At 39.6% G+C, this 25,240-nt stretch overlaps 1 protein-coding gene across 2 annotated transcripts; it reads right to left on the bottom strand.

Moving 5' to 3' along the window:
- Positions 1-852: 852 nt before the first annotated feature.
- malt1 (MALT paracaspase 1) lies at positions 853-24,697 on the bottom strand. 2 transcript variants are annotated; one of them, XM_012878489.3, is made up of 17 exons: positions 24,424-24,697; positions 22,654-22,820; positions 21,893-22,014; positions 16,077-16,224; positions 15,740-15,924; positions 15,535-15,631; positions 15,395-15,442; positions 14,061-14,084; positions 13,916-13,960; positions 8,017-8,220; positions 7,644-7,821; positions 4,930-5,001; positions 4,702-4,829; positions 4,262-4,411; positions 3,670-3,827; positions 3,453-3,578; positions 853-1,612 (listed from the first exon to the last, which is right to left on the bottom strand). In XM_012878489.3, exons 1-17 carry the CDS (start codon positions 24,570-24,572, stop codon positions 1,121-1,123), a joined length of 2,493 nt encoding a protein of 830 aa, XP_012733943.2. In that variant the 5' UTR covers positions 24,573-24,697; the 3' UTR covers positions 853-1,120. The 2 variants fall into 2 exon arrangements, with proteins under 2 accessions (XP_012733943.2, XP_012733945.2); XM_012878491.3 differs by lacking the exon at positions 15,395-15,442.
- Between the last annotated feature and the right edge of the window lie 543 nt (positions 24,698-25,240).

Raw genomic sequence — 25,240 nt, 5'->3', positions numbered from 1 at the left:
ACTTATTATTTCTAAATCCATATCCAAACAGATTTAATAACGAATACTGTACGTTTCATCCCACGTAGGGTGAAGGGAAAGATAAGTGCAGGATTGATCTGTGGTGACTCTCAAACTACTGACTCCCCTAAACTCTTGCACAGGCTTCTTGTGCAACACTTTTTCCTTGCGTTCAACTTTCCTTTAATGTGCTTGGATGCAGCACGCTGAACACCATATTTGTAGCAATCGTAATAACGAGATATTTGAAATTAAATGTGCAAAGCATATTATTAGAGAAAAGCCATAAAAACTTAAATATTGGCTCAAGAAAAAGATGGACCTCTCTCCATTTTTCTCCCATGGTGCTACCTGCATGAACCACCCATTTCAAGGAATAATAGCATTGGAAGCTTATGTTGCATTTAACAAATACAGCATGTGAAAACAGCTGGGGGAAAAAAAAATTAAGTGCACTAAAGATGACTTTGGGGATGAGGTGCGTATAGCATGGCTCCCCAAATCAGCACTGATAGTGTAAACAAGCATCTTGGCTTATGTGCTTCTCCCTTCTTCTATATACTCTTGATTTCCTAATGACAAATGCAAAAGCACTGAAAAGCAGTCAAAAAGACTAGGAGGGGAAAATGTCTGTCCATTGCAACACCGTTCCTGTTTTTAGGGGTTGTTCATTCATTGTGGCCCCTTTAGTGCCCCTGTTGGCAATTTCAATAGTTTACACTTATTACTAACCGCCTCTACTACTGAACTGACCAGATTTATACTCCTGAAGTTTGCCTGACTTGATATTAGGGGATTAAAAGGTATTCCTTGTGGAGCAGTGTATTTCTTGGTAATTAATTAAGATGCGACTGTAGGAAAAACTAGAATATACTTTATTCTTCTAATATAATAAGCCAATCAAATACACAGCCAAAACAAACTACATCCAACCATTAAAATCTCCTAAAATACATTTATCTAAAAATATATTTCAAAATATAACCTTGAGGTACAACGTCTAAATACAGCTTTTTGAAAACAAATATTGCTGAGAAATTCAAGGATCCAAAAAAACGTAATTTAAAACAGCAGCAGAAGAAAAGAAAATCCGTTCTTCGAGACAGTTAAAGCCTCTGTTTCACTGTGGCTGAAGGTGCAGGCTGTTGATAAACACGGTCTGCAGCTCGTTGATGTCGTCCGTCGCCTCTATTGGGATGCTGAGTTTACCTGGAGAGCTCAGGTGTCCGTCGGACTCGTAGGTCCCCTCAAGGCCGCATTGGCTGAGATGGTCGTAACAGGAGATGCCGCAGCCTCCCACTGCCCCCTGAGCGTGCTCGCTGAGGTCCAGGTAGCAATGCTGCAGGGAGAGGCGGTTGTAGTCCTGGGCGTGGTGCGACCCGTGGTGGAGGTGATGGTGGAGCTCGGGCCCCGGGCTGTGACAGGGGCTCTGGGACGGGCTGTGGGGGATCATGCAGGTCTGCAGGCAGCTGTTCCGCCGCACGGCCCGGTGGAGGTCCAGCCGGGCGATCAGCGGCTTTCCGATGTTGACGCTTTTGTTCCAGATTATGGGAGGGTCGTCCTCCATGGCCGCGAACGTCCCCTGAAGGCGCACGGTGAAAACCAGGTCCTCCTGTTGCAGGAAGGGTTAGCAGAGAAACAATAGTTTAAAGAAGAAGTGACGGCAAGTATTTATGGCAGGGGAGCGATTTCTGAAAGCACTCTGCAAAAACAGATGTAAAAATAAGTAAAATGTTCTTAAAATTTGTGTTTTTGTCCTAGATTTGAGCAGGTAAATAAGATTATCTGCCAATTGAAAATTAGATAATTAGATATACTGCGCTTGAAATAAGATGATGGAGATAAATTGTTCCTATTTTAAGTGCAAAAATCTTATTCTATTGGCAGATCATTTTATTTACGTGCTCAAATCAAGGAAAAAGACACAAATTTTAAGAAAATGCTACTTATTTTTAGTTCTGTTTTTGCTGTGCAAGAAGACTGAATCTTGGTGTGCAGAGCGTCTCTGCACCACGGCGATAAGAAATAAGATTCCCTCAGTTGTGTTTGCCTCATAAATGTTTCGGATAACCAATGAGTCAAAAAATAATTGCTTCTTACAAAACGGCTGTGCAAAATAACTAGGGATGCACAACATATCGGCATTAGCATCGGTATCAATATCAGTGATTAGTCACGACCAATACTAGTCATTTTTTATAATATTAGTATCAGTCCGATAAGTAAAACTTGGCCAAAATAACAACCGACGTTCATTTCCATCCAGTTGCACTTTGCGCCTGTGTTTCAAGAGGGCAGGGGGGAAGGTCATGCGTTTTTTTGTTTGGTCATGTGACAGCGATGCACCGCCGCCAGGATTATAGGGTTTTTAAACAGCAGAGATTTTAAAAAAGCAGTGTATAAGTCTAGACTATAACTCACATTCAAAAATTCATCTGGTACAGTTTTCAGTTGATAATAAGTTTTGTACACACACACACACACACACACACACCGGTAAATATCGGTTATCGGACATAACTGCACTATTAATATGCGATATCGATATCGGCCCAAATTTTCATATCGTGCTTCCCGACAAATAACTCCCATCTACCCTTTTCTGATAACTACCAATACGTTTTATGAATTGCTGTGGAGGCATTTCTGCCAACTCCTATTCTTCGTCACAGAATCTTAACTGGGCTTTGACTAGGCCATTCAGAAAATCTTTGCTTTCAGAGGTAGACTTCATGGAGCGCTTTGGAGAAGCGTCTTCTTTATAATCAAAGTGCACTTGAGCTAAAAGTCACAAACTGTTGGCGAAACATGTTGGCAGTAACTAGAACTCATGATCTCAATTAATCATAAAAAGTTGTACAGGTCCTAAAATACCTAGGCAGCCCCAGATCATCCAATCTTTAACAGTGGATATGATATATGCTTTTCCTGAAATGCAACATTTTCTTTTCCGGCATATCTAACGGGTCTCACGGCTTCCGAAAAAGTTTACTGTTCTACCGTCAGTCCACTGTTAAACATTATGGGCTGACAGAGGCTGTAGCTGCAGTTAAGCAGGAAACAACAGATAAGTCACAGACGGCGAGGATGTCACAGATGTGGCATGCATAAACAAATGGACAGTTATCTCAGGTCAGAATAGGCACATGCATGTCCCTGGAGCCAGGATATCAGAGACACATAATGTGATAAATATGTATGTTTACATGTTTCTACAAAAGAGAAAGACATGGTTGAATTGGTGGGAGCCTGGCGTCAATCTCCGGATTTCATCTAGTCATCAGATGGAAGAACAAACCGTCTCTGTGGCGACTGTTTTTTTTAAAAAATGCTCAGTAGCGTGGACCTGAAGGTATTAATAATCTATCTTCCCTTTTAAATAAATTAAAGGGTTATTTTTTTATTTTTTTTTGGAGGGTGGGGGTTAATTAGGGTGCCCTTTGTGTTTTTACCCTGAGCTTCTGAAGCGAGCTGAGTCTGGTGTAGAGGCAGTGCTGCGGCAGGCTGCTGGACAGCAGGTAGATGCCCGTCTCCTCTGGAGTCTCTCTGTTCATTTCCTTCGGATCGACATCGAGGTCCTGCAGGGAAAACGGGGATGTGTTCACCTTCCAACTCCAACCACAACATAACGCTAAACGTCGTCGCCGTGAAGAGGAACACATGACAGACCAGAGAGAAGTCCGTGACGTGCGCCTGGCAGAAGGACATGTCCTCAGGCTTCTTCATGATGTGGGTGTAAATGACGAGCACGTTGGAAAACTCTGCAGCGAAGCCCAGCTTGATCTGAGCCCCGCCGTCAAAGTCCAGGCACATGCTTTCAGGAAGCTCTGAAAAAGAAAAAAGAAGCAAACATTGCAGGTGCTGAACGGCTGAGTTACGTCAAAAACTGAATTTTACACCAACCTACTTGATTTTGTACATTGAATCATGTTATTTCTACTAGTAATTCCAGCAATTTCTTCAATTATGAAGGCAAGCATTCATAAACAATAAAATCTAAGATGCAACTTAATTTAGTTCCCGATTATTTCCGAAACACTTCATATTAAATTTTTTCAACTTGCTTCTGGTTTGGAAGCTTGTTTGTACAGAAATATAGTCGATTATGATCACTGATTAATCTAAAATAACTATTTACAACTGCCCTGTTGATAGATTTATTGCAATCTGAAAACCACATTTTCTTAAAAAATGTTTAAATTAATGCCCTCCTAATGACTGACAACAAATGATTAAAAACTTTTTTTTTTTTTTTACTAACCGTGAGCCTTTGCCCACTGGCGGCTGTGGGCGTGAACGAGGTCGGCGTTGTCGCCGGGCAGAATAGGATCCGTCAGCGCCCTCCTCTCTGATAGGCTGCTGCGGATCTCCAGAGCCTGCTTACCCTTCGTCGCATCAAACTGCCCCATGTCTAGGCACAAAAAAAATAAATAAAAAATAAAAATCATGTCAGCATTTCAGAAAGGACGTTGCAGAAACGAAAAGCAGCTCAAATTAGAAGAACAATTTATTTCTGTGAAAATCTAAAGCTAAAGATACGTTATGATAACGTTTCATATCTTATAGTCTCCCTATGGGATTTTTCTTCATTCTAAACTAACCCACCAAAAGTATACACATCCTGCTTTTATCACTATGACGTAGGAAAAGCAACAGTACATTATTTCTTCCTTTTTGCACAGCTTTCTTTCCTTTCCTCACCTTCTGCCACTCTATCGAGCACCACCGTGATCTTCTCGTCATCCAGCAGCCGCTTCTTTAAAAATTTAACGAAGACACCGTTGATGAAGCCCGTGGAGCTCAGCTCAAAGGCCTCCGCGTCCTGGCACCTGCACCACAATGCAGAGAATTAATTATTTTTATCACCAGAGAGAACAAAGAAAAAAATATCAACGTGACTTTAAATCACATTTGATGTCACAGACTCACGTCGCATATCCAAATACAATGTTGGCCGTGACTCTCAGGACGATGTTCGGAGTGCTTTCATCATGAATATTCCTAGAAAACAAATAGAAGAGATAACGAAAAAAAAAAAAAAGGACAAATGAAACATTGTATGTTTCATGGACTGAAAATATAATTCTGGTCAAGTTTAACATCATATCAGGCACTGGTGATACGTCTAAAAGTTTTATCCTGGTTTTTATAATGTAACATCTCTGTTCAGTTTTATCAGTTCCCTATGACGCAATATTAAGAGTATAAAAAGATTACCAAATGAAGTCAAAATAAGAGAATAAAGTTGCTTTGTTGAGATTAAAATGTTACAGTTGAACCAAACCAACCCTGCTGCAAAGACCTGTCACAGCCATGCCTGGCGTAAACAGGCTTGTAATTCCCTGGACTTTAGGTTTGGATAACTAATAAATGATTTCTCCTTTAGCACATAAACATCCTGTGGATGTCAGCCCAGAGGCTTCACCAATGCACACCAAACCTTTTCCTCAAGATAATAGTTCCACTTTATTGTCAATATGTTGAGAGAATTTTGACTTTTTTAAATTGCATATTACCTTTTTCCTCTTCCTCTTTGTTCTTAAAAATCACATGTCAACTTTATTCTTTATATTTCAAAGCAAGGCATGTTTATTTATAAAGCACTTTTCAGTAATAAGACAATTCAAAGTGCTGTATATGAACAAAACAAAAAAACAAACAGAGGAAAGAAAGCATTACAGAGACAGGAAAAAACATTAGAGGCAAGAACATTGCATTGGAACAGCAGCAGCAGGTCTGATACAGAATAAGACAAGTTGGAATACAAACTTTAACATTAAGAGTTAAAGGCAACTCTAAACAAACCCTGATTAAATGAACTCAGGCTTTCCGCACTTTTGCAGTCCAATGGGAGTTTTTTCCAGATTAGTTGAGCATAAAAGCTAAATGCTGTTTCTCCATGCTTGGTTCTGGTTCTGCAGAGTAGACTGGAACCAGAAGACCTTAGTGGTCTGGAGGGTTGATACACTGATAACAAGTCTGTGATGTATTTAGGTGCTAAGCCATTTAGGGATTTACAGACTAACAGAAGGATTTTAAAGTCTATTCTCTGAGATACAGGGAGCCAGTGTAAGGACTTTAGAACTGGTGTTATGTGCTCTACTTTCTTAGTCTTAGTGAGGACGCGGGCAGCAGCGTTCTGGATCAGCTGCAGCTGTCTGATCCAATTTTTAGGCAGACCTGTGAAAACACCGTTGCAGTAATCTATTCGACTAAAAATAAACGCATGGATTAGTTTTTCCAGATCCTTTTGAGACATTAGTCCTTTAATCCTGAAAATGTTCTTCAGGTGATAGAAAGCCAACCTTGTAATTGTCTTTAGACGCTTTTGGAGGTTCAGGTCTGAGTCCCTTACTACTCCCAAATTTCGGGCCTGATCAGTGGTTACTAGCTGAAGCGACTGAAGCTGTGTGCTAACTTTTGACCTCTCCTCTTTTATTACTTCAGTTTTGTGTTTATTCAATTGAAGAAAATTCTTCTAAGCATTTATTCAGTGCTTGAATGGGTTCATAGTCACCTGGTGACATGGTGATGTAGAGCTGTGTGTCATCTGCGTAGTTATGGTAGCTGATGTTGTTTTTTATGATCTGAGGTAGAGGGAGCATGTAGATATTGAATAGGAGGGGACCCAAGATGGACCCTTAGGGAACCCCACATCTCTGATGTAAAGTTACCTACTGACACAAATAAGTCCCTCTCCTTTAAGTAGGATGTAAACCAGTTGAGCGCTGTACCAGAAAGGCCGACCCAGTTTTCCAGGGACTCTAAAAGAATGGAGTGGTTCTTCCACAATCTGTATTTATATGGATGTCATTAAACACCTTGACAAGGGCGGTCTCTGCACTGTGGTGAGCAGACATTTCAACCCTGTTTTCTTTTTCAGTAAGAATGAAAAAGCCCCTTAGATGATTTATATGCATTTTATCCCCTCAGCGCACAGACAGATGCGCCTTTACATCTACATGTGACAAAAACAGAGAGCTATTTACAGTTCACATCTGACTGAGGTTATTTCCATTATTTTTTATGTGCGTTACATTGCTGTATGTGATTTAGTTTCTTTGAACATATTTAAACCATAAAAGCTCAAATTCATGCAAGAAAATGCAGTTTGATGCTCCATGAGTTAAAGTAAACTGAATCAAGTTATATTTCAATGTATTTAGGTGAGTTTAAGTGCTTTGTTTTTGATGATGAAGTTTGTGTGGCTGCCGCACAAAATGTTCTTTTTTTTATACATCCCGAGTTGTGCGTAAACATGCTTTATCCATGAGGCTCCTGGTTACTCCAACTACAATGTAACTTTTTTTTTTATTAACTATTTTATAAATCCACAAGACGGGCAATTACTTTTCAATAAGGCCAGGTTGCTTTGGGTAGCTTTCTTCCCTTAATAGATTAAACAATCTTTTTTAAACTGATTTTTTTTATGTACTCAGTTTATCTGATAGTAAAATCAGTTTGATGAGCTTAAATATTTAAGAGTTACCGTAAAAACATGAAAAAATATCTATTTTAACACAAACAAAATGAGTTCTGAGGTTAACTTAAAACCTTTGCACAAAGTGCATAAATCATCAAAACTTAGTCTATTTAAGGTGTTTATTTAAAAGTCAAACATGAAGGCGAGGTGAAGGACTCACCTTTTCCTGCACATGTCTAGCAGAAAAACATTAAGGCCCGTCTCCTTCTCCTGCATCAGCTTCAGGATGCTCTGCACACACAAACAGTTGGCTGAATGGTACGGGTTCGGCGCGTCCACCGGCACCATGAAGCTGTTTCCGTAGTTCTCGTATCCGTGCCCAGCGTAGTACAGAAGACCTGAAGACGGAGGGGAGCGTATTAGTCCACTGTCCTGGAAACAGAATCTCTTATTTCAGCCAAGAAAGCCTGTCAATAGTGACTTACAGCTTAGAAAAGACTATTTTTATATCCTGTGACTGCCATCGTAAAGTAATTACATGAAGCGTTTACACTTCCTTGACCAGAACCGTGTGAGTAAAAACCAGAGCGGACCGTAAACTCCCTTGTGAAGCAGCAGCAGGAACTCGTCCACGGCGTTCCTCATCTCCGACTCCGTCAGGTCCAGCAGGGAAACCACTTTGAAGTTCAGCTGCCGCAGGAGGTTGGTTAGGTCGTACACATCCACCATGGGGGCCTTGAGCTGCGGGTGGTTCTTGTAGGACAGGTTACCGATCAGCAGGGCCACTTTGTCAGTCGCTGAGGTGGAACATGGAAGTAGATTAAAAATATAGGACCGTATCCGTTACATAAGTCGTTAGTATTTGACCCACTAACCCTCCCACTCAACGGGAAGTGACATTTTTGCCCTTCTTTTTCCCCTCTTTATTATGTTTTAGTGCAGGTGTCTGCAACCTGCGGCTCTGGAGCCGCAAGTGGCTCTTAATAACCTTGGCTACAAATTATATTTTTATTATGGTATTTAAATGTGATAATGATAATAAATGCTGGTTTTAGCAGTGTTGTCTTGGAATAATTGCTTTTAATTTTCACAACAGAATGATGCTAAAAGTGCCAGTAATATTACATTTTTAATTAATATTTTTTCATTATGTTGGAAACGGATTCTTTTTTTTTTACATCATTATCCACAAATATCAACATCCTGTCACTCCTCTTTTTTTTTTTTTTTTTACCCCAAAGTAGCCACTAAAGGGGGTTTCTTTAACGATGACAACATATTTCCTACAGTAGATCTATATCAAAAATTACAACTTTACTGTACTGTAAAATTATTAACAGGCAACATTTGCGGCTCTGAACGCATTTAATTCAAGTGGACTGTAGGCAAAATGGCTCTTTAGGCTGTAAAGGTTGCAGGCCCCTGTTTTACTGTATTAAAATCTTGCTTAAATGTGGTTCTCTGTCAGGATGACACCAGGACATCCAGCTCAACAGAGAATGGTAATGTGAATTCACATGAACCGACAGATATGACGTCTACAAATCAACGAAGGAATAAACATGTTCACAGGCTGTTTTGTATTTTTATTTATTTGTCATCTTTCTTTAGGGGTGCCGCTTTGTTGTTTTTGTAATTTGATATTTATTTAGGAATATTTGCATGAATACAAAATATAGCCTGTGAAAGACAAGGGAAAACTACAGTATTTTAAAACAACATTATCTCCAAAGAAAGCTGCGCATTTTAAATGTATTTGAAATAGAAAACATTTAACACTGCAGCTATTTATCTAGAAAGACCTTTTTGATGTTCAGTGCTGGGAGGGAAGGAAAAAGATAAAATCTTGGTCAATTCGGTTCTGAAAGTAGAGAAAAGTAGAGGTAAAAACTCACCCTTGTTTTTAAAGCCACCATTTTTTAAAGTCATAAGTGCTTTACACTACAGTCACATTCATACAGTGAAACGCAGATCGGTAGGATACTTGTCCTGGGCAAGTGCCTTGTGCCCTGGGCAAGTGCCTTGCCCAGGGGTACATTGACAGGTGACACAGGGAACTGGAATCAACCCCACGACCTTTCGATTGAGAAAGTACTGCTGTACCTACTGACTTCAGTTGCTCAAAAGTACAGTTAAGCACAATTAAAAACAAAAGCTAAATAGCTGTAGCCCTCTTACTAAAAATATAATTAGTTTTTGATTAAACAGTCTGATGAGATCCATTCCTCCATCCATCATTTAGGGAGCTCAATCAACAAAAACAGGCATGTCTGGTGGATCAGAAGAAAAAAAGGGTAGAAAGGTCTCATCCTGACCCACTACTGGTATTAGTTATTAGTTATTATTATGTATATCCAATCCAGATTGTCAGTTTAAAACCACAGATTTTCTGTTGCCTTGCTTTTCTCTGACTTCTGGATCTTTCAGTAAAAAGCAACAATGCGTGAGTATGTACGTTTTCCCCCTCTTTTCCTACTTGTTCAAACAAGAAGGCACATGTTCAGCTTTGGATGAGGGAACGTTGAAACAGTTGGTTTCTGCAGAAAAAGGGTAGTTCTCTTCAACCGGAATAACTTCCTGTGGCATCACAAACTACCTGAAACACTCCTTTTAGAAACGCTAAACGGTAAATTCAGAAAAAACGGAAGCTCCTAAATCATCCAGGAGGAAAAACAAACAAAAACCTTTTCACCTCTATCCTCTGACTGAAATCATGGTGTTTTTGGCTTCCAGCTGCACTTAAAAGACAGACGTAACCAGAATGTGTCTGAAAACGAGATTATGTGTAATCAAGAAGCAACAAGAACCTCTTGTTCTTGAGTGTACGGCTTAAAAAGACGATACATTTTGCTCAAAACTATCTGCCGTTCCTGGAATGAAACATTCGGGTTCTTGCAATCTATAATTTTATTTTTGGCAGGATAATAATGAGATATGTGTTTTGACACGTCAGCGTTAAAATTAGAAAAGGGAACAGCAAACTTTTAACGTTTAGTGGTCAATATGAGATTGACCACTAAACGTGGTGCAGAGTGCAGAGATTTGAAACTGTAATTTTAAAAACAGTTGCTGACAAAATTAGAACTACTGTGCCTTGTTAAAAGTATTGACACCCTTGTAACTTTTTCACATTTTTACTACAAACGTCAATGGTTTTAATTGGGATTTTAACCAAACGTTCGTATTGGTGAAGTGAAATGAAAAAGATAAAGTTTTTTTTTAATTATGATTTTTTCACAAATAAAAATCTGAAAAGTGCGGCATGCATTTTTTTTTTTCATTCCCAAAGAGTCAATACTTTGTAGAACTGTCTATTACTGTAATTCTAGCTACAACTATTTGGGAATAGGTCTCTACCAGCTTTTCACAGCTAGAGACTGACATTTTTTATCCATTCCCCTTTGCAAAATGAATCAAACTCTGTTAGATTAGATCAGTGGTTCTCAAAGAGTGTGTTTGTTTGTTTTGTTCAGACAGTACAGTGCAGATGTTACAGTTAAAAATGTCTATAGGGACATTATAAATAATGATCGCTGAATGGGACGACACCACCATCTGCTGTTTGGTCCGTACCTGCAGTCAGTAGTACTTCACGGCATTGAGGGTAACGTAGTCTGTGGACGAATAATATTAATGTGGGTTTCTTCCTTGTGTTTGATCCATAGTGTGAGAGGAGAGGACAGCCTCTGTTTCTCTCTTTCAACCAAAGTTTAAGCATGTTCAAATGAAGCTCCCAGGACGTCGCCATCTTCTAAAATGATTGATATTGCAGTGATTGCCATTCTAGTTTGGACTCTCTGAACATCCAGGAAACTTGAGCTGTCTCCAGGCGAATGTGACGTTATTTGATAAAACCTTTATTACACACAGGCAAGATCTGTTCATCAATCGGGCGACTTCCACGGGAACTTGCTTGAACTGGATTTCAGTTAGGGTAATAGAGTAATGGTAATACAGTAAAGGAAATAGTTGCTTTTCAGATTTTTACTTGTAAAATAAATGAAATCCATCAATTTCCTTCTTTTGTACAATGTTTTGTGTAACTCAGTCACACAGAAGGCCACAAAGGCCTTTTGAACGCAACAACAACCCATTAAAACCGGGACTTTTTTTTTCTTCCTGTTTTTCTTAACATATCTACATGAAAACATTTAAATTTGGATCTCTGTGCACAATAAACCAGAAGAAATGTCAAAAACTGCGTAATTTCCCTAACACGCCACTAGCAGGCAGTATGTTCTTTGAGACTCAACAACACGTGCTTCCATACAAAAAAAAAAAGGCAGCACCACTAAATGCTGGTGGACATACGAGGGTCAACTGTTGCTTCAGGTGCCTTTAAATTATAAAACCACCTCTGTGGATTTTAAACTGGTCGGCACGCTTTATGCTGTGTGCACATGTATACTGGTTGCAGTCCTACTGGGCATGTGCAAGGGCTTCCCCAGACAGGAAGAGTCTCCTTCCTGTGTGTACGATAAAGGAGACGAGGATGTTGTTAAATCCCTTCAGTCTAGATTGCGCAGCTGTCAAGAGAAAATGCACGCCGCTGTGGTGTGCACAAATAGTAGAAATGCATAACAATTTTGTCTGTTTTAACAAAAAAGAATCAGTGTGTGCACGGCACCTAAAACAAGTTTATGGTTGTGATGTGTACAACTATATATTTATTTTTCTAAATGATGACCAAGTACTATTTTTTTCCCTCATATGCATACACACAAAACACAAGCTGTACATGTATTGGTTTGAGTCATAAATGGTGCTTAGGTGTAAAATTGCGTCTTGTAAAAGGGTAAAGGAGTGTATGAATACTTGCAGTGAGACAGATGAGTGTAGGTTTAGGAGATAAAAAGCGATGTGTATGACATTAGTTGACCTAAATTGATAGGTCCTTACAGGGATCAAGTTCTGAGCCTCATATGATAAAGTTGCTGATGTGTCAACATTTATCTGAAGGACAGTACAGAATGGACAGCTAGGGTCAAGAATGGCCCGGGGCAGGAATGTTTCGTCTCTACAAAGGAGAAACTAGAGTCTGACCCATAGACCCCACTCCCCACCTCCCTTACAACCAATCAGTCTCACTCCTCTATATCCAATCATTGTAATTTTGTCACACCTTAACCCTGAGTCTTCCTCACAGTCTGAAAGGAAAAAAAGCAGTCTGGTGGTCTGTCCCAAATTAATGTTTATGCAGAGTTAGAAGATTTCTGCCTCTACGATTTTTAAAATTTTTAAAATCCTAGTTCCTCCAATCGGGGGATAAAATAATTCACGTATGCAAAAGTAAAAAAAATAAAATAAAATAATGAAAATGAAATACAACTATCACCCCAACTGCCAAATAATCTGCTCAATCCCGAGTCAGGTTCTAACTAAGTGTATATTCCACGCCTTTAGTAGAACTGACATATTGCTGCGGCCATGTGCAAAAACAGGTTTGCTTAAAAGCTTCCTGTGCAGGGTGCGGTGGTGGTGCAGGGGTAGAGCACGTTTGGAGCCCTCAGTCCTCCACGCAGCCGTTCCAGGTTTGAGCCCCAGCCCGTGAACATTTGCAGCGTTTCCTGTCAGCTTACAGTCATATAAAGGCCACAAGTGCCAAACAAAATGTGCACTAAGGAGTTTATTTTAGCTAAATTAGTAAACTTAGGACATCACCATAAATTTCCAGCCAAATGTAAATTCTTAAAAATTATTTACGTAAACTATTTTTAATATTTTATCACTGTATTTCATATTTGGCTGCATGGTGACACAATTGTCTTAAAGAAAGAAGGTCGTGGGTTCAAATCCTGGCCAGGCGCTTCTCAACATGGAGTTTGCATGCTATTACCCGAGCATGCAAGCGTTGTTTCTGGGTACTCCAACTTTCTCCCACAGTCCAGAAACATGCATGTTGGGTTAGCTGATCACTCTGTCAGGTGTGTGGATGCATGGTTTCATGGACTGGCGACCTGTCCAGGGTGTGCCCTGCATCTTGCAATATCACTACTTAAGATTACTTAGGATTTTGTTTTTATTCTTTACTTGTTATTTATTCTGTTTTCTTCATTTGTGTAATGCTTCTAAGTTTTGTTTTGTGTTTCCCCCTGAAGAGCATAAATGAAATGATCAACTGAAATTGCCTTATATGGAATCAGTGAGGGATTCACCATAAATAAGAATCAACAGTGCCAAAACACACCTAGATCTTCATATGATGAATACCAAACAGTGACATTTGCAGTTGTGTGATGTTGTTTTTCACGTTAGTCACTTCTGAGAATCTTTTTTTTTTTTGTTCCTGCTGACACTTTTCTTCTTAATTTCAATTTAGGTTGTGTTTCCTTCCGTTTTAAATTACCATTGAAGAATCACTCTGGCTTTCTGATGTGACGTGGCTGCTGATAAAAAAAAACTTTCCTTTTAACAAACTTATCTCAGTCATGACAAAGACTAAACTGCAGATCAGACAAACAGAGCCAACTTTTATGAATCTCAGACACTCACCATAAAGTTGTTCAGGCAAACTATTAAGGAAAAGTTCACAGGAACCTAAATGATCCGCAAAACAAAACAAAAAATAAATAAACAAATACATCAAAACAGTTTAAACATAATGAAAAAAATCTGGGCAGAGATTTAATCATCCTACCTCCCCCGATGGCATAAATGTCATCTAGAAAAACGAAAAACACAGATTACAATCACATAAATGATTTTTATGTTGTTTGTACATACGCAGGATCAGACTGAAAATACTGAATGAATCAAAGGTGATCTTATAGAAATGTTCATGCAATAGAGTGAAGTGAGGAGAATTATCTTTAAAAAGCCAGCAGGTAGTATTTTATTTACAGCTTTCAACAGATTCCATGAAAGATTAAATTTAGTGTTTCAATAACCTACTGCATTTTTATGTATGATTCTAATAATATATGTGAATACTTTTGTCACATGCATGGGAACTGATTTCTGAAGAAAAGGCTCAATAATGAACTGCAGAACCAGATTTTTAGAGCCATCTTTAAGCTGCTTTATATTTCTGATCCTCGACACATTTCCCAAGTTAGCATATGTATAATTTGAACCTCATAGAGAATAACAATCTCATTTAAATCATTTAGTTGTGCAAACTGGATTGTTCGAAAAGGAGCTCTATGCAGCTTCCAAAAACTAAACATTATGGATTTTATTGTTATATTCATAATTAAATGATCACCACAATAAGACATCTATCTTGTCACTGCCCTTAATATTTAGAAGATTTTCTTGTTTTGCAGATTGGAATAAACTAGTGTGTACAGATGATTAGAGTCAAATTGAAAAAAAAAAACATTTAAGATCAATTCTGCACTTTAGCAAGACATTAAAAATCTGTCTTATTTCAGTCCGACTTAAATATAGACCTTTAGAATAATAATGGAAATAAAAAATAACCTTTAGACCTTTTAAGCAATACATTGTCTGGAAAAAATCTCTAAACAGAAAAATTGTCACAAGAATTTGATTTAAAAAAAATGAATACTTGTTTCTAACTTTTTTTAAATTTGGTGCTTTTAAACACTAAAATTTAGATTTTTCAAGGAGGTTTTAATCACAGTTTGGAGATTTAAGTACAAAACATTAACCTATTTGGGTTTTATCATCTGTACTGAAAAACAAAACACTGAATAACTCATTGTTTCTTGGGACCAAAGCAACCTTAGATCAGATCGGTGCATTCTATCATTGCTTTACTCTTTTCATGGGATTTGTTGATGATAACAGAACCGCCCTACTGTGCTAAATAGAAACCACGGCCTGTACATGAATCAAAATGCGTGCAAATCAAATCTAGGAATAAAACCTTGTGAGAGGGTTAGTATTCAGACCAGAGAGCAGAATATGATCCACATGCAGTTAAAGGGACACATTAGTATTTTGAACAGGGCTTCCATTGACACCTGTCTGTTTTTATACACCATAAACCGGTGCTTCCGACTCTACCTTCAGAGCACTCCATTGCCCCTGAAATCTGGACAGATATCCTTGGTGCTTTCAATCGAGAACAGAAGCAAACAGATGTTCACATCACGAGTTAAAGCCTGTTTCTAAAAAGGTACCAGGAAGTTTCCTATGTAACATACCTATCACAACATTAACCTCATTGCTCCACATTCTTTCCGTGCTGCTGCTGATCTCGCAGCGATATCTGCCCTGATGATCCTGCATCACTTGGGGGATCTGAAACGCAGCCGACTTTCTGTTTAGTCTTGTTACGAAATGTGCTGATTTGTAACAGTAGTGGTGAAAAGGCAGAAGAGGAATAAAAATACATAAATAAAACCTCACCATTAGTTTTCTTTTTGTGGCGTTTGGGATCGGGGCTCCGTTTCTGTGCCACTGGTATCGAGGGATCGGCCGTCCAACGGCACCACACTCCAGCTGCAGGGTTTCCCCAACATGCAGCCGCTGGGACTGAGGCTGGATTGCCAACTTCAGCCGTCCATCTATGGACTGATAACTCTGTCCCGGGACTGTTGGAGCAAAACACATCATTTCCTGTCTGCAATTACAGCAGCTGCTCTAAAACCAAATGTTTCATCTGTCGTCAGCACATGGAAAGAAAAAGGAAAACCCAACGACAGCAATTGGTGAGAACCTTCCCAGACTAAATGCTATATCTTACCATAAGACGTGGTGACATTTAGGACATCCACCTGAGCCCACTGGCTGAATTCACAAGCATCGCCACTGTTGACCCTGCAGATGTAAAAGCCGGCATCCTTCAGCTGGACGGGACTTATCAGAAGCTCTGGAGATGAACTGTTCGGTACCTGAAGTTATGAAAATGAAAATCCTGTTTGTGGAGTGCTCTTTACCTCTTTACTTCATATTTCCTCTTGTTGGCTCAGTAAACAAGTCAAAGATGAAACCATAATGGAAAAGCTGTCACTAGAAAAAGTGAAGTACACCCCTGGTGCATCCATGCAATTTATTGTAAATGTGAATGTCAATAAACTGTTTGTTGGTCTGGACCATAAAGATGTGCTCAAACTCAATGTCAGGGTGGAACAAAAACATCAGCAGTGACAACAGACTACTAATTGTCTTTGTCCACCAATCTGGAAAGGGTTACAGGGCAAATTTAAATTTCAAATCACAAAAAAAAAAAGAACCAAGAGCTTCAATTTGTGGCTCTCCAGGCCTCAGTTAGCATGGAATAGACAAATGGGGATAGACTGAAGTAGCCTGTCTTGTTTAGAAAGTTTGCCAAAAAAAAGACACCTTAGATAAAAGATTTAGGTTTGCAAGGTTGCATTTGAGTGAACGACACATCTTCTGGAATAACAACCTTTGGACTGAGGAGACAAAAGTCGAGGCATTTGGCTGTAATGCAAACCAACAGGTTTTTCTAAATCCAAACACGGGACAGCGCCACAAACATCTCATTCAAACTGTTGGGCTAAAAAAGATAAGCTTCAAGGTGTTGCAATGGACCAATCAAAACGAGACCTCAACCTGAATGAACTGTTGATAAGGACCTTGAGGGAGATGTGAAGGAACTTCAAAAGAACTGAAGCAGTGCTGTAAAGAAAAGTGGGCCGAAATTCCTCCACAATGATGTGAGAGAAAAACTTAAATCCCACAGGAAAGTAAGTAGTGCCAAAGATGACTCTATAGCTCCAGGATCCAGGGGTGGACTTAGATTTCCTGATGGTAAATAATATATAAACACTGGCCAATATAACCTAAGGATTAACTCATATAAAGACAATAGACGATCAAAAGGAAAATCCTAATTTGTGTTGTTATTTTCTTTGCTTAATAAATGGCCAAGTCAAAGTTCAGACTTCCATCTGATAAAAAAAAATAAAAAATGCTGTGGTTGCACCTTAAGAGAGCAGTGAAGAAACAAAAGTCGGCAAACTTCAATGAACAGAAAAATGTTGTGATGAAGGGTAAAAAAAATTTCCTCAACAACAATATGAGACTAACAAAGTCAAGCAGAAAGACATTACAACACCTTTTTGCTGCTTAAATTGCTCTATAATCTATCAAAAATTTGTGTATATTTCGTTTTTTTCTTTGTTTACACACAGCCTTTCAATTTTAACCAGATTTGTGTTTTAGAAAAAATATTGATATCGTGTAATCTGTTGTTTTTGAACACTTAAAGCTATAGTTGGTAATTCTGTTCAGAAACACTGTTATTCTGAGTTAAATAGTCCTTCCATCCTGAAAGTAGTCAAAACATTATGTATTCAGAAACATGTAACACCAGTGTGCGTGCACATTCCTTGTTAGTTTGCGCTTGCTGCCTGTGCATGCGCACTTCTAGTGTTTATTTACCAGGCTAGCTTAGCGGTTAGCTTCGGCGTTAGCCATACATTGTAGCTCAGCTGCTCTCGCCGTATAGTTTGAACATGGCTGAGAGTCGCAAGAAGCAAACTGTGTTCATGTTTATGAGAAGAAGAGGAAGGCATCAGTAGAAAGAAATCAGACCAGAGTGGATTTGGGGGGTGTTTTCACATGATCTCCCGAGGAGCAGAAGACCAAGGTAAGACGGTCTTACGCATGCTAAGTTAATCAAAAACAGACTTGGGGAAACTTTTGGAAAAAAAATTGCAGACTCAACCTTTAAATTGTGCAAAGTATAAGTTCCATTATTTTTGCAGACATCTGAACCAAGCTGAAATGACACTAGTGTTGTGCACGTGCATGGGGGAAGAGGAAAGAATCTGCAGCTGTAACTGCACAGAGTCTTTAGACATAATGTGCTCTGAGGTAATAAACTTGTAAACATTGAAGTAAATAGAGGAAAACTACATGTGTGATAATTGTAAGGGCATGTATCAGAAAGAAAATACATATTTAACTTCAAAACTTGCACAATGTGCCGTTAAAGTTAGATTTCAATAAATTGGAACCTGGTTAATGCCAGATAATTTTATTTATGTCCTTTTATGTAAAGCCCCAGACTTAAAACAGGGTGTACTTTTTTCCAGAATAAATAGATTTCAGGTACCTAAGGTTTTGAATTGCTTTTTTTTGTTTGCAGACCTGACACATATTTTTTTTTATCTAGAGGTTAATCTAAACACAGTAAATTATTTTATGAAAAATTTTTGTTTCATCAAGTCAATATAAATAAAAACAGATCAACAAGTGAGCTTTTCCTTGTAGTTAGTGGTTTATGTTAACCTTTAGCTGAACCACCTTTTGTTGCCATTTCAGCACAAATAGACAGGTCAAACTGGGGAAAGTTCATGAATTTCCAGAAAGATTATAAACAGGCCCAAAAGGGATTTTGTTTAGGGTTTAAAACAAGTGCCATTGATGGAGAGATCAAGCCCAAGCCTGTTTGTTCACTTTAGAGCTGTGACTCACTGTGTGAATTCCCATGCTGTATCATCCACAAATGGTTTTGCTCTTGTTGTCAAAATGGTAAAACAACAAGATTAAAAAAAAAGATAACATACATTTAGCATGGAAATACAGGTCTAAAGAACTGTTGGAATTCCCAGGAGAAACGCTTATATTTCGGTTAAATCTGGGAACAAAGTTAAGCAGCTACCTTTAGACAGCTGCACAAAATGAGACAAATTCTCCACACAAAGGTCATCAAATATAATTAACACCAAAAAACAGTCCTACAAATATTACTTAGTCCGTCCAGCTTTCTAAGTATATAACCAGTATACAGAGCCTGAATGGCATGCCTCTTGAAACATAATATCCTACCAGATATTGCAACCAAGCAGTCCTGTGCAATAGCAATATCACACATACATAGCTCTAAATTAGACCAGGTTTATTTTTGTGATTGTTGCGTATAATAAGCATTAGTTCATTTCCGCATGAAATGAGTATAGTTGTCTAGCCGGAGGACAAGGAACTTTAGCCAAAAGTCATTTCATATGATCCAGAATAGGGCTTTCAGTTCCTCTAACAGCTGATTTTAGCAAGAAATATGGACTTTGAAGTGCAATTGTATCTGACGTTTGACCATTGTGACCCAGGTTTTATGCAAAAACAGGGCCAGTGCGCCTACAGGATTGCTTTACACATTTTTCAACCCTAACCCAAGTAATATCTTTTTTTTTATCTACTTGTTTTGGTCATATTCCCTTGCTCTCATTAAAATGTAAACTCTGCCTACATTCTAAATCCAACACTTTAGCAAAGATTATTAGCCTTAAAGAACTAATGGTTGCAGCCCATCAATGGGTATAAGGTACTTTGCAAACAATCTAAGGCTGATCATTGTACAGCGAGAATGATTACTGACAAGTAAAACAAAAAAACAACAACAAAAAAAACAAAATTTTTAAAACCAACTTAAGCCCAAGTAGAGTACTCAGCACATTCACCTGATGGTAAATTGCAAAAGACCCAACAGTTGCATTTCTGACTCTATGGAGCTCATTTAGCATGATTGACGTAAAACTTGAAAACAGTCACTAATAAAAAGACCTGAATAACTTTGGCTTGTTTAGAAGTATTGCTCAGAGAAAGCCTCATCTTTCCCAAAATAACGATTGTTAGTTTTGCAAAGTTGCATCTCAACGTTCCACGAGACACCTGGGACAATTTACAGAGAAGAGACCAAAGTAGAACTTTTTTATCCATAACGCTCAAAGTCATGATTAGCAAAAACAAAAAGCATATCAGCACAAACACCTCTTACTAAGTGTTGGGCACGGTGGTGGAGGGGTGATGATTTGGGTTTGTTTTGTAGCCTCTGGTCATAGACACCTTTGACGACCGTGAATTAACACCTCTGAACATCAAAGCATTGCAGAGTCAAATATGAGGCTGTTTGACAGTTTGAGTTTGCGAGCAATAAAGCAGCATTGTAAAGAGACAGAGTTGGTATAACTTTATCCACAACAGTGTGAGAGACTCATGCAGAAAACACTTCAAGTTACTGCAAAATAAAGATGTTTCTACCAGCTAATAAATCATGAGGTATACTTAGTTTTCACGTGCAGCTTTTCCATGTTTACTTAATTAAATGTCATTTTTTTAAACCTGGTAAAGAGTGCATAATTTTTATTATTTCCTGATACGTAAAACTGTGGAAGTGAAAGAGGGTGTACTTTCTATTTACCATGCTGTGTGTTTAGCCGTTTACCGGTTATAGGACTGTCACTATGGTTCTGATTACAAAGACGGTTGCTTTTAAAGGAACTATACCAGAGTTTCTTTTTGTCTGGTTAAGAAAAATGCTTTTTACGCAATGTATTACGAGTTAAAGGACGTAATTTGATAACAACAACTAACTAACGACTAACTGGTTGCACTAACGAGCGAGTCCAGGCTTCTTTTTAGTAGGAATACGCAGCAAACTGGGGACAACCTGGGATGACTTTTCTCTGCCAATGGCACAAGGAGGTGCGGAGCAGTTTCTAAGCAGCACCTCCTCCAGCGCGTCCACAACAGGGTGTGTAAACAGAAGAGTGTGGCATGCTTCCAAATGTTGACCATTCACATCAGAACATATAATTTACCCAATATGTTGCCATTTATGTCAAAGAAAAAGAAGAAAAGACCCTCGATGAAGCCAACTTTCCTTCGGAGGATTGTGCACGAGCTTGAGACGCACGTTTAGGCTTGTGCATGTTTAGGAGGAGCTAGGAGGAGAACAGGAGGGAGTGATTCTCATTGGGTAAAAGCAGTTGGGGGCGGGGCTTACAGTTCAAACTAAACTGTTCTCCTCACTCACGGTTTAAATTTGTGCCAGATCAGTAGTCCCTTTAATAATGTTATTTTTTTTTTTAAACAGAGGTAGAATACTGATGAAAACTCCTTAAGGCAGGATTTTAAAATAAGTCGGTCGATTTTCAAAGACTGAGAGACACCACACGTAACGCTAAAAAGTCGTAGATGAAACAGATTTGCTCGTACGGCGTGTGGAGTCCGGTCAGACGGCGAGCTCAACACCACACACACGAAGATGATTCGGATGTCAGAAGGGAAATCTTGCGAATCCTCTCAGTATCAAACGTGAGTTCATAGTAAATAAACATGAAAGATGAGGAAGAATAATGGTGATAGTTTGTGGACTGATTTTAACAGAGAAAAAACGTAACAGAAAGAAAAGGCGCTGGTTAAAGAAGCGGAGACAACGTGAACGGGGGGTCTCTACGCTTGCCCAACTATGAAATGGAGGCGAGTCGTTTGTTCTTGTTTTTTTTCCTCTCGGGGAATCTCCCCCCTCGCTTTGTGGTCTCATTCAACAGGCTGCCTGCTCGTTTGTCTCTGGGGGGACACCACACACGCCAGGATATATGGGCAAGATGATCCAACACGCTGAATATCCTCGGTTTGAGGTCAGAGCGGTTCCAACGAGCGGACCAGATCGCTCTTAAATCAGCAACTTTTGAAATCGGGCTAAAACTCCTGCCGCATGAACTAGCCTTTACCTTTCCTTTGATGAGTATATCTCCTACCTCACAGTCACTGGGATGTTAGTTTGCCTCCATGTTTGTTTCAACTCACCTCTTCTCTTAGTTTGAACCACTGATACTGGACTGTAGATTTTCCCATGGCGTGGCAGCTGAGGCGCAGATTGTGGCCGCATATCACAGCCACAGACTGGGGCTGAATGACAAACTGCAAAGCTATGGAGGGAAGGGGGGGGGGAGAGAGAGACAAAGTTAAAGGCATTATGTCAGGGATCACCGACCTTCTTGAAACAGAGAGCTACTTTATTGGCACCGTTTCATACAAAGGGCTACCTGTACTGACCATTGAACTAAAGAGTCAGAGCTCACCTTCACTTCATGTAATATAAACCCGTTTTTAATGCTTTTAAATCTATGTAAATACAAGAACGGTTAAAAAGGAAGAGAAACTGGATACAATAGCATTTAAAACGCAGCTCACTGGAGGGTTTTGATATGTTTTTGAACAGGCTTGAGGGCACCGCATATGGACCTGGGGGCTACCTGATGCCCACAACAGGCCCCACGTTGGGGACCCTTGCATTATGTAGTACTGTGCTTAATTTACCAAAATAACAGCGCGGTTGCACTATATTGACACCGCCATCATAACATCTTTTTAACTTATCTCAATTCCTCTTTTAAAACCCCAAACTGGCGGAGCCCTTTTTTTCTAAATCAGTGTGGTACTGCCCATAGCGTGCTTGCGGCCGCGTGAGTCTGACCCTCTTCTTCAAACTAAACAATGACAACAAAGAGCTCCCAAATACTTCACAACAAACGGCAATGAGAGGTTGGAGGGGAATCGTTACGTACGTGGCGTTTTCAGGCACTGCAGGGCCTCCAAGTTGCCCAGAGTTTGGAGGTAGTCGATCAGATGACCCGTGGTGCAGCCTCGCTCTCCCATCAGCCTCAGCAGCATCAGGCTCGGGCTGCCTTCCTTGTCCAGCACCTTGAGAGAACACATCTCCATGTCGTCCGAGCTGAGGGATGATTGACAGGAGTCAACATCTGATCCACAAAAAAAAAAGGATGCCCAATGCAGAGCAACAACAGATAACTGCTTCGTCTGCACACAAAAAAAAATGCACTTTAGCATTTGAGTTGTCACAAACAGTATTGGCTCACAGAAGTGTAAAAGCCCCGATGGCAGGTTTTTGAGATGTATAATTAATGGAACTTATACTGTGCCTGTTGAAACATCAACAAATAAAAAGACAGTTAGGGGTGGAGTGAGAAAATCTCACAATTTGAGAGATTGTGATTCTCCAAATCAGGCAGATTACGAGGAGATCTACTGTCTGCAGCTCTCTTAAATCATTCAAAACGGATTATTGGTCAGATTTAGTTGTGGACTGGGCCACACCAAGTAAAGCAGTTTCTTAGCCGAGTTAGTTGCCTGCTTGGACTCGATGTGAGAGTGAAAAATTAAAATTCCTCTTTATCCTCAGCTTTTCAGCAGACATGTGAAGGCTTTGGGTCAAAACTGACTTGTATTTTATAAATTGTAGAAACTGTATAATTGTATTCGCACCATTGTTTTTTTTTTTGCACTACAAACATTGTCTTGTCAATGTTTTCTTCTGCATTGTTACATTCTTATCACTGCTGCACTTTATGTTGTAATCAATGTTATCTTATTTCAATTGCAATCTCATTACATTGTCGTAAACTGTATGCAACAAAATTTAATTTTGTATGCACTCTGTACATACAAAATGACAGTAAAGTTTGTCTATGTCTAAATGTAAGTTATATAATTTCATCCATATCCCTAAAGCCAGTTTCCCTACCGGGGGCATTTAGCACCAGACAACATAGTCCCTGGGATCTATGTTCCTCTCCTCACCTATGGGCCAGAAGTTTGGGTCATGATCGAAAGGATAAGATTTCGAATACCAGCGGCTGAAATGAGCTTCCTCTGCAGGGTCGCCCAGCACTCCCTTAGGAGTTGAGGAGCTCAACCATCCAGGAGGGGCTCGGAGTAGAGCCGCTGCTCCTCCACATCGAGAGGTGCTCCAGGCATGTCCCGCCGGGTGGAGGCTCAGGGCGTAGCCCATGACCTGGGAACCTCTCTGGCTTCCCCAGCCACCCCACCCCCCCCCCCCCCCTGCAGGAGCTGGAGGAGGTGTCTGTGAAAAAAGGAAGTCTGGGCGTCTCTCCTGAGTTTTCTGCACCCGTGACCCGCTCCCAGGTACGTGGAAGAATAAAAGTACGAGTAATTTCACGCATTCTTACAACAAAACCCTAATGACATGTGAAGAAAGTAACCCCAAAGCATGATGCCACCACCACCATGCTTCTCTGTGGGTATGGTGTACTTTAGGCTCATGCTCTGTGCTGTTTTGTCTCAAAAACTTCATATTTAAAACCACATTGCTTCCTCTACTTATCCACAGTCATTTACATCTGAAATACAGTGTAATGTTATTGAAATAATACATATTCCATTTTCACAATAAAGATGAATCACATCAGTAAAGCGAACTGTAACTTTGCTGGACTTAATTATTTTTTACATTTTCTGCCTCTTTATATGTAGTTTAGAAAAAAATGCATCGTAGTTTAAAGTAAATTTCAGCACACCTGACTTTGAATCGCCTGTCACTGGCCACGATTTCTCCAAGTTTTCGCCATCCTTTATCGACGGATTTATCCAACACCTCGCCGAGTTTCTTCACCACCGACTCTTTCAGCATGTTGGTCCTCGTAGATCTCTCCAGAGAGTCCGACATGCTGCCTCCAGCAAATTACCGGCCTCTCCACGCAAGTTTTAACCGCCACAAGAAGTCACATCGAGGCAGAAAGGTTGAAAAAAAAAAAAAAAACACACACACACTCGCATAGAAACATTTAACTTCCTTCCTGGAAGGCACAGTACAGTGATACAGACACGCCTACAATCTACACCATGTTGGACTTCCCCGTTTACAGCTGTTGCTGGTTGTTCCTGCTAAAGATCGTTTATTCAATACGACGAACACGCGTGTGGAAATAGTCCACGCAAAGGTTTGGCGCAAAAATCCCCACCAGTATAAGCGACGTTTGTTAGCTAGTTGTAAATAACATACGTCATTCACATTCGTATTTGACCAATTCTAAAAGAAGCTACATCAGCATCCATCTTTTTAAGAACGTAGTGAGGCATCACGCTTTGTGGGCTCTTTGGCGGAGGGAGCCTCCTCCTCAAAAACACCTTCATGTCGGAGGCACCAGGTGGAAAAAATGGCGCTCCGAAGAGACGGAATTAAGAAAAACAAATCAGAACAAGTTAAATTGTCTGTATTTAATTCAGAATGTCTGAAAAATACATGCGTTATTTAGTTAATAAAAGTTAATCGAAATATATTTAGTTTACTTAACTTTTATGTTATTTTTAATGTGTATATGGATAAAATAAATT

This window comes from Fundulus heteroclitus, chromosome 12 (genome assembly GCF_011125445.2).
Source record: "Fundulus heteroclitus isolate FHET01 chromosome 12, MU-UCD_Fhet_4.1, whole genome shotgun sequence".
NCBI classification, from domain to species: Eukaryota; Metazoa; Chordata; class Actinopteri; order Cyprinodontiformes; family Fundulidae; genus Fundulus; species Fundulus heteroclitus.
This window is presented reverse-complemented; position numbering and strand designations above follow the sequence as displayed.